Genomic DNA, 14,791 nt, shown 5'->3' on the forward strand with positions numbered 1-14,791 from the left:
TAGTTCCCGAACCTCGCGAGACCCCGCCCCATCCTTTCCTGACCGCCTTCCCGCCCCCTTCTTTACCAAGCTAGGAGCGCAGCGGGGTACGGAAGAGAGTGGGCGGAAAACAGAGACCCGGGGCACTACGGGAAATGTGGTCCAAGCACTTCAGGCAGCCATTTTCTTCCGGAGAGGCGTAGGCCAGGGAGCCAGTAAGGACTACAAATCCCAGCCACCCTTTCGGTTTGTTTTTTTTCAAAAAAAAAAAAAAAAACCCCACACTCCCCCTCCTCACTCTTCTCTCTCTCTCACACACACACACGCGGGCACACACATACACACACATACCCACGGCAGACACGCACGCATCCGAGCGTCGAAAGGGAAGCTGCGTTTCGCCATCTCGGCCCGCCACTAGTCCGCTCTCCGTTTCCCAGCAGCGCGGGAAAGCGGAGGCCGGAGCCGTGACCTCTGACCCCGTGGTTATGCGGAGCCGCCGCATTCCTTAGCCATCGCGGGGCTGCCGCTGCCACCGTGGGCGACTGACGCAGCGCGGGCGCGTGGAGCCGCCGCCCCCCCCAGCGCCACCCTCGCGCCCGGTCTCGCGCCAGCCAGTGCCGGTGCGCCCGCCTCCGGCCGCACCCGAGTCCTCGCACGCGCCGCCGCCACGCGCCCCCTGCCGCTGCCGCCTCCACCCCAGCCCCGCGCCGCCACCGCCCCAGCCCGCCCCGCCCGAAGGACCCGCGTGGAGCCGCCACCGCCGCCGCGGAGGAGGATGAAGGACAAACAGAAGAAGAAGAAGGAGCGCACGTGGGCCGAGGCCGCGCGCCTGGTGAGGCGAGCCGCCCGGGGGGCCGCAGCGGGGGGTCTAGGGGGTGGGCTCCCGCGCGGCTCCCGGGGCGGGGGAGGGGCGAGGCCCTGCCCACCGCAGCAGGGGGCGGGGCCGCCCGGTGTGGAGCTCCTAAGGTCCCCGGCCTGAGTAGGCTGGGGCGCCTTTTTCTGCACACCCCCCTGAATTCCTGCGGAGGGGCGAGCTGGCAAGCGGCTCCTCCCCTCCGAGCGCCCGGGCTCCAGCTTCCCCTCCCCCACGTTGGCAGCAGCAGGGGGTCCCGGGTAGCGCCGTTTATTCTTCTGAGGGAGTTAGATTTCCGGGAAAGGTCGGAAGTGCTTCCCTTACTTCTTCGTGGGCAGTGGAGTGGGTCACTGGACACCGCGGGGGTGGGAAAGTGCCCCTGGTTTCAAGGACATGAGAAGCATTTAGAGCGTTGGCAATTTAAACCAGGTGTGTGTCGGAAAGAATTGCTAAGAATCAATCTGAACCCTGGGTAGTGGTTCTCAAAGTAGAGTGCCCAGTGGGAGTATACCTGCGGACTTTGTTTAAAACACTGCTTCTAGGCTCATTTTAAACACACTGAACTCGAGATTCCGCTGAGAAACAGTACTTTAGCCAGCTGCTTAAGCGATTCTTCTTAATGCAGGTGACCCTCGAACATTCAAATCAAACTGAACCCCTGTGACTGCGATGGGGGTAGGCACTTTGTAGAGGAACTGAATACACTTTGCAAAGAATGTGTTATCTGTTCGAGGCTTCTCTTCTAGGGTTTAGTTTAAAAAAAAAAAAAAAAAGTAAATAGGTTCTTGAGCTAGCTACCTGCCCAGAGGATTTGTGGATTTTCTGTTTCCCAGGCTCCAGTAGACTTGTGAGAAAGCTTCCTTTTGGACTTAAAAAATACAAAGCCAAAAAGATCTGAGTGAGGCATGTTCTTAGGAAATGTTGCTGAGGACAGTTCTAATAGGTTATCTCGGAGATGTCACTTCCTCAGACTGCCACAGTGCAGGGTTATGGGTGCATCCTACTTTTCTGTTGACGCCCTGCATTTTATGTGTAATTGTTATAATTTAAGTTTAATGATGGAGTGAGTGAAGCTCAGCTTTCTAGCTGTTCCTTTTACTGGAAAGTGAGTTCTGTCTGCCTCAAAAGTGTTGGAGGTCGATAAAGATCTCGAGTGAACCCTTTTCTTGGAGTCTGAAAGCCGGTTATTCATTTACCCATGGCTGTTTGAGCTACCAGAGAATTTCCACTGGTATTCCTGATCATCTCTCTTCTCCTGTTACCCTGGGAACAGAAACAGGGATTGTTTGTGTGAAAGATGTAGTTCGGTTTATTTTTTGCTTGGCATAAGAAAATTGAAACTCCTAGGTGGTGTATTTTTCCTTTTGTGATTCAATCAAAATGAGAACCTTTGGCTAGTTTTTATGATCTTGGAACTTTAGGGTTTCTTCAACCATGCTTCACTTAACAAATTTAGGTCTGAAGGAGCTGAGGAGAAAGGTGAAATGTAGGATGTTTTATTTTATCATGGAGGTTGTTGAATCTTGACTGTTCATTGAAGTTCTGAGTTTCTGTGTGCAGGTGTTTATGACTCTGGGCACCCAAAGAAAATGTGCTTGCCAGAACTCTACTTGTTAGAGGTAGGTGAAAGTACCTTCAAATCTTGTGTTATTTACATCCTGACAATTCTGAAATCTTCTCATCTCAAAGCTCTTTGGGCTCTTATTAGTTGAAAGGCTCTAGCAGTTTGGAATCCCACTGTTATTTTAAGCCTCTTTAAGCTCTTAAATTTACTGTGGTTTGAATTCCAAGGTTAAGGTTGCTATTTCTATTTTATCATTGGCTCACCTTCAAGCTCAATTATCTTAAGTAAGTTATTTCTCTTTTTTTCCTGTGGCTCTTCAGTTAAAAATAGTAATCCGAACAGGAATTTCTTTGTGGCGTAGTTGTACGTTTGAAAGAGGACTTGTGGGAACATGGTATGCAATTTTGCATATCTTTTATGTGGTTTGTGTTTTAGAATTTTCTGTGCTTTTGTTGGGGTTTGTTGGACGACTGGAGATGAAATCATCTTCCCATTAAAAAAAAGTCCCGTCTCACTGAGTGCTGGGGAGTTTGCTTTTACTTCATAAAGGGACACCTGGCAAGCAGTGAGCTACAATGGCAGTGCAGTTAGTTTTGTCACAGGATTACTATTCGTAATTGCTTTTGGACGGTTCAAATTAAATGTGGTGACGCCATGTGCTTGTCAGGTGGGAGCTTCTAATCACTCCTGGCCTTGATCAAATTGGCAAGTAGATAATAATCTTATATATGCCAGTTTGGTGTAGGAAAGCTTATAGGATTCTGGAGAATTCCAGCAGAGTAGCAGACCCCTGCAGGTGGGTTTTTGCAGTTGTTAGTTTTAAGAAGTGGACATTCTTCTATCAGAGGCCTTACTGTGTGATGTGGTTTTTCTAGCTCTCTGAAGTAGAGGTGTCAAGTAAATAAATAGGCCAGCATGTTAGGAACAATTTGGGAGAAACAGCCCAGGAGATTTTCTTTTAAATTGTGTACCACTCTTACATAGATTGATTCCTCTGGGTTTTGAGAAACGCTACATTGCATGCTTTATTTTTGCTCAGATTCATGGCTGACCATTCTTATATCAAACATTTTTTTCCTTTCAAGTAGAAAAAAGTTTTTTCTTCTAAAAATGTGTGGTCTAGAAAGACTGGCAGTAGAACACTGCTGGATTGTTCTGAAAACTAGTTTATATACAATTTATATCTTTAGATGTAACTTCTCTTTAGAAAGTTTTGTTATCTTCTGTTTCAAGATTCTCAAGCTCTTTCTGGCTACTATTTAAATAATTAGCAGGTATTTTTTCAGTCATTCTTCTTTCTCCCTTGTAGATTTGCTAGCTCAGCTGGTATCAAAGAAGTGGTATCTTGTAACAGTGAACATCAGTAACCGTACTAAGGCTCATTATAGGTTAAATCAGCCTTGCCTGTTTGGCACTTGGGTAATCCTAGACAATGAAGAGGAGGAGCTTCTAGTCCTCAGAAGATGGGGAGAGGGGGGGGGAATAGATTTTTTGATTGATTGATTGATTCAGGTGCATGAACAGAACTACAGGCTTACATGCTACTGGAGAGACAGAGAGTTAAATAGGTATCTTGGTAATAAATATGATTAGTTCCTCACTTCCCTTTGAAGTATCCCAGCTTGGGAGATAATTTACATTTTTACTGTGGACTGTGGGGTTACTGAAAAAGAGAGATTTGACTCTGCTGACATAGATTAGGGTGTGCTTCCAGAGGGAAGGTAGTTTCAGGGCTGAGCCTTGAACAGTTAGTGGAATGTAGGTAGGCTTATCACAGAGTCTGTATATGCAGAAGCTGATGAAAAAAGAGTGGCTGAGGGAGGATAGAAAAACTACATGGATGTGAATTTATTATGTGCAATGTGTGCAAATGGGGTGGAACAAAGGAATTGCTGGGACAAAAGTGTGTGGTGTCAGTGAGGCCGTCTTGCCAGGAGATGGACAGACAGGTGAATGAGAGGCTTTGTGTGCCCAGCTCCTAGGTACCTACAGGTACAGGCTCGTGTTCTTTTCCGTTTGAAAATGACCCTGACTTGGAGAGCGAGAGATCCGCTTTGGCTCAGGTTGGCTGGGTATGTAGGTCCTTGCTTCAGGTTGGAGGAGTAGAATTTAAATCTTACCCTGTCTGAGTCTAAAGCCTGTGCTTGAGTGTCTGGGCTGGCTCTGCTGCTTACAGCGACGGGCAGAGGTGCTGCGGATGACTCTGAAATAGGAACGTGCTGAAGTTAGATTGTACATCCCTAGAATAGGGCCTGGTACAAGGCAGGTTCCGTGTGGTCTAAAAGGAGGGATAACCACAAACTGGAATGGATTTGAGAACAGGGCTGAATCAAGGATATAACTGAAAAGGCTGTTGAGTCAGGTCACTGGTTGTGGTATTGAGACAGGTAGATGAGAGTGAAGGATGCCACATCAAGGTGCCAGTTAAGATAAGGAAGATAGGAAGAAAGGGTAGGGATAGAGGGGAGATAAACTGGAATTGCTCAGATGAATTAGAGTTGAACAACAGTGGACAATCAGACTGGTGAATCATACAGAACTACTTGACTCTCAAGCTTGGGAGAAGTCGGGGCTGGGGTAGGATAAGATTCATCAGGATTAGAAGCAGTATTAGGAACTGACAAGAGCAGTGTAAAAATTAACAGAGGCTAAGGAGGAAAAATGGGAGGCTTGTTTTAGGGTTCCCTTCTACAAACTTTGGCTTCCTTTAGTGATAAGGTCTTTTGTAGCCTTTCTTTAGAACTTCCTGCCTGCCCACCCCCAACCCCCTTTAATAAATGACAGAGAGAACTTGGGTGTTACACTTGTTAGCCTGGAGTGCCCGCAGCAGCTGCACAGGTGTCGAAAGTGAGATAATGAAATGACAAGGCCCTTTTCCTGTTAGGAACATTTATGAAGCAGCTCAGCTTAGTGAGAATTGCAGAGGAAGTACATCGGTTACAGAGTTAGTTACTGATGAACTAACACAAGCAGGACATTAGGTTCCTCATTGTTTGTTATGTCAGTCACAGAACTTACAGCATAGTGTTGTCAAGTGGCAAAATGTACTGCGGCAGTTAACCCCAGAATTTCGTGGTTTAATGGAAAAGAACTGAAGCCGGGCATGGCACACACCTGTGATCCCAGCACTTGGGACGTGGAGACGTTGGGCTCAGGAGTTCCAGGTCCTCCTTGGCTGCATGGCAAGTTCAGAGCTCGTCTAGGTTGACTGACAAAACTGAACATACAGCTAGTGTGGTGGTGCACTTGGTAGACAAAGGCAGGCAGGCCTTTGTAAATTTGAGACTGGCCCAGTGAGTCCCATGCCAGCTGGGGCTTCATAGTGAGTCTGTGTAAAAAAATGAAAAACTGCCTGTACACACACCCATATAGGAGATGGGAATTAGTCAAGAGTTTTTTTGGAGACAAGGTTTTATTATGTAGCTTGGTTGGTCTTAAGCTCAGTGTACAGACCAGGATGGCCTTGAAGCCACAGAAATTTGTCTGCTTCTGTTGGGTTTAAAGGCATGTGCCACCACACTTGGCCTGGAAGGTCCTTGAGTAAATTTCAATCTTCTCATGTGCTTTGCAGAAGTATTTTTTGTTGGTTCTTGTTTTTTGAGACAGGCCTCACAAGAGGTTCACCTGCCTCTCTGAGTGATAGGATGAAGGGTGAGTGCCCCCATGCCTGATATATGCGTATGTACATGCATATGTCTTGCTCTGTAGACCAGGCTGCCCTCCTCAAACTCAGATCCGCTGTCTCTGCCTACTGAGTGCAGGGATTAAAGGCATGTACCACTGTCACTCAGCTATATTTTCTATTGAACAACATTAAATTATGCAGTTTCCAGAGTTGCTAAGGTCTTATATAGTATTACACATAGATGTTAAGAAAGCTGTCCCTAGAATTGGGAATTAGAATATTTTACCTAGTCGTGTTCTTTTTTTTTTTTTTTTAATCTAATTGCAGTTATCTTTCAATATACTGATAAGTGTGTGATTTAAATCTGAAGTAATTGTTTTAATGCCCTGCTGGGGCCTTGCACTTCTGCCATCAAGTCATATCTGTAGCCCTAAAGTCATTTTGATTATGGTAAATCTCATCTGGCACTGGCAGCTCCTCAGCAGGCCATGCTACAGACTAATGAAAGCTTTCACACTGAAGTCAGGACGTTTATATTTCTTCAGGTGTTAGAAAACTACTCGGATGCTCCAATGACACCAAAACAAATTCTGCAGGTCATAGAGGCAGAAGGACTAAAGGAAATGAGGTTTGTATTGCTCTTACTGTTTAAATGAGGACTTCATGTGACATGTGCCTTTGATATGCAGTACTAAATTCACCTGTCGGTCTGTCTGGTTGAGTATGTAATGGTGGTGTATTGTGAGGAGGGTGGGGGTGAGTGGGTGAATATCCAGTTTATTTACATCAGAAATAGAGTATCTTCCACAAGACCTTACTTAGGTTGTGACTTACGTCTACATTTGGGTCTTATTTTCTAGTACACTTTTTTTTTTTTTTTTTTTGGAGCTGGGGACCGAACCCAGGGCTTTGTGCTTGCTAGGCAAGCGCTCTACCACTGAGCTAAATCCCCAACCCCACTATTTTTTTTTTAAAGTAAGGTCTCACTACAGCCTTACGGTCTCATAGACGCTTTTTGTTTTACAAGTTTTGGTAATAGAGAAGGGCAAATAAATATATTCTTTTCTCTATACTTTCTCTGCCACAGGACTGGTCTTTTTCCTTTCTGATCCAAGAAGGATGGTCTCAGTGGCATTAAACCCTCTAGCTACCCACTGATTTAGTCATTCACTCCGGTTTCTAAGATAGTCTTTTGCAGCCCTAGGTGGCTTTCAACTTGCTGCTCAACTGAGGGTTTGCCTTGAACTCTGACCCTCACACTTCCTTCTTTCAGCTGCTGGGCTCACACCATCCACAAGTAGCTAAGTTAGCCAGTTGTGACACAAGTGTACTGAGTAGTTTCTGCAATTTGTTACAATGTAGTTTTCCTGGAGAAACAAGAAAGAAACACTCAAGTAGTTGGAGGCTTGAACACTAGGGGTGCCTTTAATTCAGTTCTTTTCTTGTCTATACCAACCTCTACTTCCTGTCCGTCCATCCATCTGTCTGTCTGTCTGTCTTATTTGAGAGAGGATTTCTCTGTGTATCCCTGTCTTGGAACTTATTCTGTAGACCAAACTGCCTTCAACTCAGAGATCTGCTTGTCTCTGCCTCCCGAGAGTTTGAATTAAAGTCATGTGCCACCACTGCCTGGCTTAAAAAAAAATGTTATTGTATGTGTGTGTGTGTGTGTTTCACACTAGTGTATGTCTATGCATGGCGTGCATTTAGTGCCCATGGAGGCCAGAAGAGAGAATTGGAACAACCGGAACTACATTACATAGAGTTGTGAGCTGCTAATGGGTACTGGAAATTGAACCAGCTCCTCTGGAAGAGCAGTTAGTGCTCCTAACACCACTGGGCCACTATACCAGCTGTTTTCCTCACACCCCTTTCTTTTTAGTTTAAATGAGGAAGGAGGAGTCCCTATAACAGCTGTCCCTTTTTGGGACAAACAGCATTTTGTCTGTGGGGGATATTATATACATGTTTATGTATGTACAAGTGCATGGTGTGTGTTAGGTCAAAGGACAATCATAGATGTCCTTCCTTGCTTTTTGAGAAAAAGGGTCTCATTGGGACCTCTGCTTGCAAATTGGGCTGTGCTGGTTTGCTACCAAGTCTGTCTCTGTGTCCCCAGCACCAGGCTTGCAAGTGGATTTTTTGTTTGTTTTGTGTGTGTGTGTGTGTGTGTGTGTGTGTGTGTGTGTTTGTTTTAAAATTATTTATGTATGTATATAAGTACACTGTAGCTGTCTTCAGACACACCAGAAGAGGGCATCAGATCTCATTACAGATGGTTGTGAGTCACCATGTGGTTGCTGGGAATTGAACTCAGGACCTCTGGAAGAGCAGTCAGTGCTCTTAACCGCTGAACCATCTGTCCAGCCCTTGTTTTGTTTCTTTAACGTGGTTTTTGGAATGTGAAGTCTGGTCTGAGAGCTTGCTTGACAAGTACTTTATTGAATAAGCTTTGCTCTCCAGCTCTAAGCAGTTAGTGTATTATATTGCTAATCAAACTGTAGCCGTTTGAAATGAGGAAATTACTTCTCAGTCACATATTTAGCTAATGTTTTGTGGGATGGGATGCTTATGGTTGCCTACAGCCTATCTATTTGACTTGTAGCTCTGTGCTTTACAGTGTGCTTTATTTAATTTATTTATTTAATTGTGCTTTATTCTCCCCCCCACCCCCCATGGGCTATTCTCCATCGTGCTGATGCCTTTCCTGCTGTTGGATCACTATATCAATAGAAGGTAAATTAGTTCCTTGTTTATGTGTTTTCTTTTTCTAGGAATTGTGGCACTCAGGATGAGTGAGCAGCTCTGACATAGGTATAGTGTGTAGTGTAGTAGTCACACAAGGACTTGCCAGCTTGGTATCCCTTTGTAGGAGATGCTAGCACATCTGTTTGATGTTCTAGATTGTGTACTTGCTTCTAGTGACTGCTTTTTGTTGTTATTTTTAGCATCTAGTGTGTTTCAAAGTAGAAAATGGCTTTTTTACATTTAGTCTTATTTTTAACATTATGTAAATTAAGGTTGCTAGTTTTGAAAAATAGAGGCTTAAGATACTTTTTTTTTTTTTAAACATAGCAGGGAGAGGGAAGAAAACGTGCACAGGTAAACCCTAACACTCACATTCTAGTGGCAAATGTAACAGTAATAGGCATTTGTCTAGTTTTGACACCTTTTTCATTGTTAAGATTAGTAAATGTTCTGTCTGTGAAGGCTACTATTTGTGGTGGGGCCAATGGAACTTGATATACTATCTAGTTGGATTGTTAAACATTATGCTAACTCCATTTGATGGCTTTTTTCTTTGTAATGAAGTCTGTAGATGAGACTCATCCATTCCCTTTCACAATAAAGAAAAATCAAATTGTGGGTGGTATTATTAGAAAATATTTAAATGCAAAAAAAAAAGTATAGGCTTATCAGGATTGAGGTCCATTTAGTCTGATACTTTCATAAAGCTATATGGCAGTGTTTGGCATGATATGTATATCGCAGTGTAGATCATGGAAAACCTGTTTTTGTTCTTTATTCAAAATGTTTATTACATTTTACTTATTTTTTGTGAGTATTGGGGAGGGGAGTTTATAGAGGTAAGAGAATAACTTACAGAAGTTAGTTCAGGTTTTAAGCTCAGTGGTGGGTAATGCGTGTCATGGTGGCCAGAAGAAAGTATCAGATACCTAAGATACCGATAACTGTTGTAAGCTGCCAGATATGGATGCTAGAAATGGAACTCCAGCCCTGTTGACTACTGAGTTATCTCTCTGGCCCCAATAACCAAAATAGTTTCCCTTTTTTGGGTGGGATCGGGGTGGGGATGTGGAGACTCGTGTTGAGTAGTTCTGGCTGCTTTGGAACTTACTGTGTAGACCAGGCTGACATCAAATTCAGAGATTACCCTGCCTCTACCTCCGTCTCTCATGCTGAAAGTAAAGGCGTGCGCCATTACTCTCAGCCGAGAAAACTCATTTGTAATAGTAAAAGTTTTGTTGTTGTTTTGAGGAAGGGTTTACCTGTGTAGCCGTGGCTATCCTGGAACTCACTCTGTAGACCAGGCTGGCCTCAAACTCAAATATCTGCCTGCCTCTATCCCCTGAGTTCTGGGATTAAAGACATGTATTTGCCCAATGTAAAATATTATTACAGTGTATTATGTTTCAGTTTTTGAGCAGATTCTCATAATATAGACCAATATGGCCTGAAACTGTGAAGTTCAGACTTTGGCCTCCTTACTCAGCTTTTTTTTTTTTTTTTTTTTTCCTCGGAGCTGGGGACCGAACCCAGGGCCTTGCGCTCGATAGGCAAGCGCTCTTCCGCTGAGCTAAATCCCCAACCCCCTTACTCAGCTTTTTGAGGGCTGAGGTTATATGAATGAACCAGCGTGCCTGGCTAAGATATGTGCTCTAACGTTTGTTAACATATGACTTGGAAATTTTTTAATTTTTAATTTGTCTATACTTGGATACCCTGGAGGCTAGAAGAGGGCATAGGGATTCCTTGTAGCTAACACTGTTAATGGGTTGTGAGCCACCCAGCATGGATGCTGGGACTCGAACTCTGGTCCTTTGTGAAAGCAGCCAGCAGACTCTTGCTTTTTGTTTTTCTTGTCTTGAAGACAGGAGACAAGTTTCTTCACTCTGTAGACCAGGCTGGTCTCAAATTCAGAGATCGGCCTCTCTCTGGTCTCCTAAATACTAGAATTACAGGTTTGTGCCACCATACCTGGCTTATACCAAGCACTTTAACTGCTGAGTGGTCTCTAAGTATTTTAGAGCGTGGTTGTGTTGTCAGGAAACCCACAGATGTGCTTGGTGTGTGTTCTGAACTGTTGAGTGCACCACAACTGGACTTGAGTGGGATGTCTAAACTTGAGTTGTTCGTCTCCCCATGCTCTCATAGTCGTCTGTGAAGTTGTTGCTTCTGCTTTGATTGCTTCACTTCTTGGTTTGGAAAGGAATTAGAGGGTGTTTGGACATTGGCTAAGGAGACACAACTTCTGCGACCCATTTCCCTCCTTTCATCTTTTACAGTGGGACATCCCCTCTCGCGTGCCTCAATGCCATGCTACATTCCAACTCAAGAGGAGGAGAAGGGCTATTTTATAAACTACCTGGCCGGATTAGTCTTTTCACACTTAAGGTAAAATTAGTTTTCAGTGCAATGGTCCTCAAAGCTTTGTGCATAAAACCTGGTGGGTTTGGAATGATGCTGCTGGATTGATGGTCTTTCCTAATACGCAGTCAGATAACACTAATGTTTGGTCCTTAACGGTGCTCTGAGATGCTGTAGTCTTATAGACTACTAGGAGTTACTAAGTTATATATATCACCTGCGTTTCTGTGTTCAGCTTTGCTTAGTAGATTCTATGCAGTTGAAATGTGTGTGTAGTGATAATTACAGATGTGCCTTAGTAAGGTTTTTGTTTGTAATAATACTGTCAGGGATAAAATTACTGTGCAACTAACGTACCTGCTCTGTGGAAAGGAACCAAAATGTGCGTATCAGAATATACTAAAACACTAGTTATAAAGGAGTAGTTCATAATAAGCCTTATTTGCTGAAATAAATAATTATTTTCTACCATTTCTGATATATTTGGCTGTCATTTAGATCACAGTCTGAAAACTCTTATATGAATGGCTGATACAAATAATTGAGATTTTGTTGACCTAGTGGCTCTGTCAAAACAGCCATCTCTCATCTCACATGCACATGCACACTTTTTCTAAGAAGAGGTGTAATGTATAGTAATTTTTATTGCTTTGTCTTCTATTTCATAGACTAGTCTTGTTTTAGAGACTTACTTTCTTTGTAGTATAGTCTGGCTTTGAACTCTTTTGATTGCTCAAAGTGGCCTAAAACATGTGATTCTTCTGCTTTTGTCATACAAGTACTGGGATTACATGGGGTTGTCACCACGCCTGGCTTTACAATGTTGCAAATATGGAAAAACAAAGAAAGAAGGGCTGGAGGGATGCTTCAGTGGCTAAGAACACTGACTGCTCTTGTAGAGAACCAGCACTTGATTCTCAGCACCTATGTGGTTCCTCACAACCTTCTGTAACTCAGTTCCAGGGATTCTAGTACCTTTTTCTGACCTCCATGGGTACCAGGCATGCATATGGTGTGCGGGCATACAGGGAATGCACACATAAAATGAATAATAATAAAGCATTAAAAGGAGTACTACTGTACTTACACAGCCATACATTTAAAAAGGCACCTTTTTGGGGGAATTGGGGAGATAGCTCCATAGATAAAAGCAGTTGTTTAATCATGAAGTTTGGAGTTCAAATCCCTAGCACTCAGGGATTTGAAGTGTGGTGGTGTGGGCAATAGGACAGATGCACCACTCCTCATAGAAGCTGGTCCTTGACTGGGCAAAGTGAAAGAACTGGCCCTGGTGACTGGTGGCATGGGGTACAGGAGTGCTGGTGGACTGATTAAAGCAGCTACCACCCAGGCCTAGATCCAGAGCTTTGAGTTAGCCCATCTCTATATCTTCCCCATCTGCGAACTGTTGAAACTTGTGAAGGAGTTGGTCCTGCAGAAACAAAGCTGCAGCACCTCACATGGGGCAAGGGCAATAACAGGATATCCTAAAGGAGTCCTGGTGAGGGACCAGAGGCCCCGAACCAGACCAATGACGTATTGTAATGAACATTTACAAATATAGCTATGTGGACAAAAGGATTTATTGTGTGGTACACTATAGCTTCCATGAGATACTTTTTGGTTTTGTTTTGTTTTTTTCCTTGGTGGGGGGGGCATTGCAGGGGCAGAGGGTGGGTACAATAGGATAATAAATGAGTGGGATTGGGGTACATGATGTGAAATTCACAAAGAATTTGTAGGGAGGGGAGGATAGCTCAGTGGTTAAGAACACTGACTGTTCTTCCAGAGGTCCTGAGTTCAGTTCTCAGCAACCACACTGTGGTTCACAGCCATCTCTAATGGGATCAGATGCCCACTTCTGGTGAGTCTGAAGAGAATGACAGTGTGCTCATATAAAAAAAAAAAATAATTCTTAAAAAAAAAAAAAACCAAAATACAAAAAACTAAGCGTGACTTGAATGTCTGCCTGTTTAACCCCAACACTTGGTTGGGTTAGAGACAGGAAGATGATTGGGGCTTGTTGCTACAAGATTAATGAGAAACTGGATCTTGAGAGAATGACATGGAAAGTGATAACGCAGAACAGGGTCTTCTTTGGCCTCTCTGAGGCCACCTGAACACAGTATGTCTATAGCTGTATTCAAGCATAACACACAATGAGCAGTTAGGAGGGGAATGTCAGTTCCCTTGCAGTTTTCATTAGAGGAAAAAGCAAAGGGGGGGAGGTAAATTAGATGCTTTCTTTTTGGGGTTGGGATACTGTTTTATTTATTTATTTATTTTTTTTTTAAAGATTTATTTATTTATTTAATGTATACGAGTACACTGTAGCTGTCTTCAGACACACCCAACCCCATTACAGATGGTTGTGAGCCACCATGTGGTTGCTGGGAATTGAACTCAGGACCTCGGGAAGAGCAGTCGGTGCTCTTAACCGCTGAGCCACCTCTCCAGCCCTTATTTATTTTTTGAGACAGGGTTTCTCTTTGTATCCCTAGTTGCCCTCAAACTATTTAGATTAGGCTGGCCTGGAATTGAGGAATCTACCTGCCTCTGCTCCTAAGTGCTGGCTTAATTGTTGCATTCTTACAATGTTAGAACTACAATCAAAATTTATAAAACTCGACTCCATTAGCAGCTCAGAATTACTGATGTTTCATTAAATACAAAGGAAAGACTGAATATAGAGTAAGTCTGGATTTTAGATAGGATAAAGTCATCACCACTGTCATTTGTAAGGCAGTATGAGAGTCCATTTTGAGTTTTAGTAGATGCATGGCAAGCAGTGTTCTCTTTCACAATGCAAATTAGATGACATGACTCCTAGTTGACTCTCCTCTACCCTGAACTGCTCTCTTAGCGTTTCTGCTTGGTTACTAACTGTCCTTTAGATAGCTATGCCTTAAGTTTGCTTCTCAACCACTTAAAACCTGGCTTTATACTTGCCAGTGTCACTGCCTGGAAAACTGGTCACATCTTGCAGCTTGGTGTCTAATCCGATGGTGTCTTAACTGAAGGAAGAACAGAAGATGGTGTTAGTACAGTCTTGGGCTAGTTTGTGTTTGTCGATGTTCTTTTTTCTGTTCAGCAAGTTAATATTTCAAGAATGTAATGTTTCTTACCCTCTTAGGAGCAGTTCTACACCAAAATCTGTTTTTTTTTTTTTTTTTTGGAGCTGGGGACCAACCTAGGCCTTGCGCTTATAGGCAAGTGCTCTACCACTGAGCTAAATCCCCAACCCCCCAAAATCTGTTTTAAGAATCTGCCGATATTAGAAGTCAATCTTTCTCAGGCTGTGGACACATCTGGTTTCTTTTAATTGCTAACGGAAGATGTCATATTAAGCCAGCTGAGCCAATGGCTTAACAAGTAAAAGATGCTTGCCACCTTTCCTTAGGACTATGGAGGGAGGAGAGAACTGACTTCCTGCAAGTTGTCCTCTCACCTCCACAGCTGTGCTCCATAGATGTGGCATACATGCACACACCCTCTCCCCAATAAATCTTTTTTTTTTAAAGATTTATTTATTTATTATATTTATATTACACTGTAGCTGTTCAGACACACCACAAGAGGGCATCAGATCTCATTACAGATGGTTGTGAGCCACCATGTGATTGCTGGGATTTGAACTCAGGGCCTTTGGAAGAGTAGT

At 43.6% G+C, this 14,791-nt stretch overlaps 1 protein-coding gene across 1 annotated transcript; it reads left to right on the forward strand.

The window, feature by feature from the left end:
• Positions 1–270: 270 nt before the first annotated feature.
• On the forward strand, positions 271–11,982 carry LOC116902144 (polycomb group protein ASXL1-like). The gene is made up of 4 exons (XM_032904473.1): positions 271–814; positions 6,570–6,652; positions 8,758–8,760; positions 11,052–11,982. Exons 1-4 carry the CDS (start codon positions 758–760, stop codon positions 11,239–11,241), a joined length of 333 nt encoding a protein of 110 aa, XP_032760364.1. The 5' UTR covers positions 271–757; the 3' UTR covers positions 11,242–11,982.
• The last annotated feature ends 2,809 nt before the right edge of the window (positions 11,983–14,791 follow it).

This window comes from Rattus rattus, chromosome 5 (assembly GCF_011064425.1).
Source record: "Rattus rattus isolate New Zealand chromosome 5, Rrattus_CSIRO_v1, whole genome shotgun sequence".
NCBI lineage: Eukaryota > Metazoa > Chordata > Mammalia > Rodentia > Muridae > Rattus > Rattus rattus.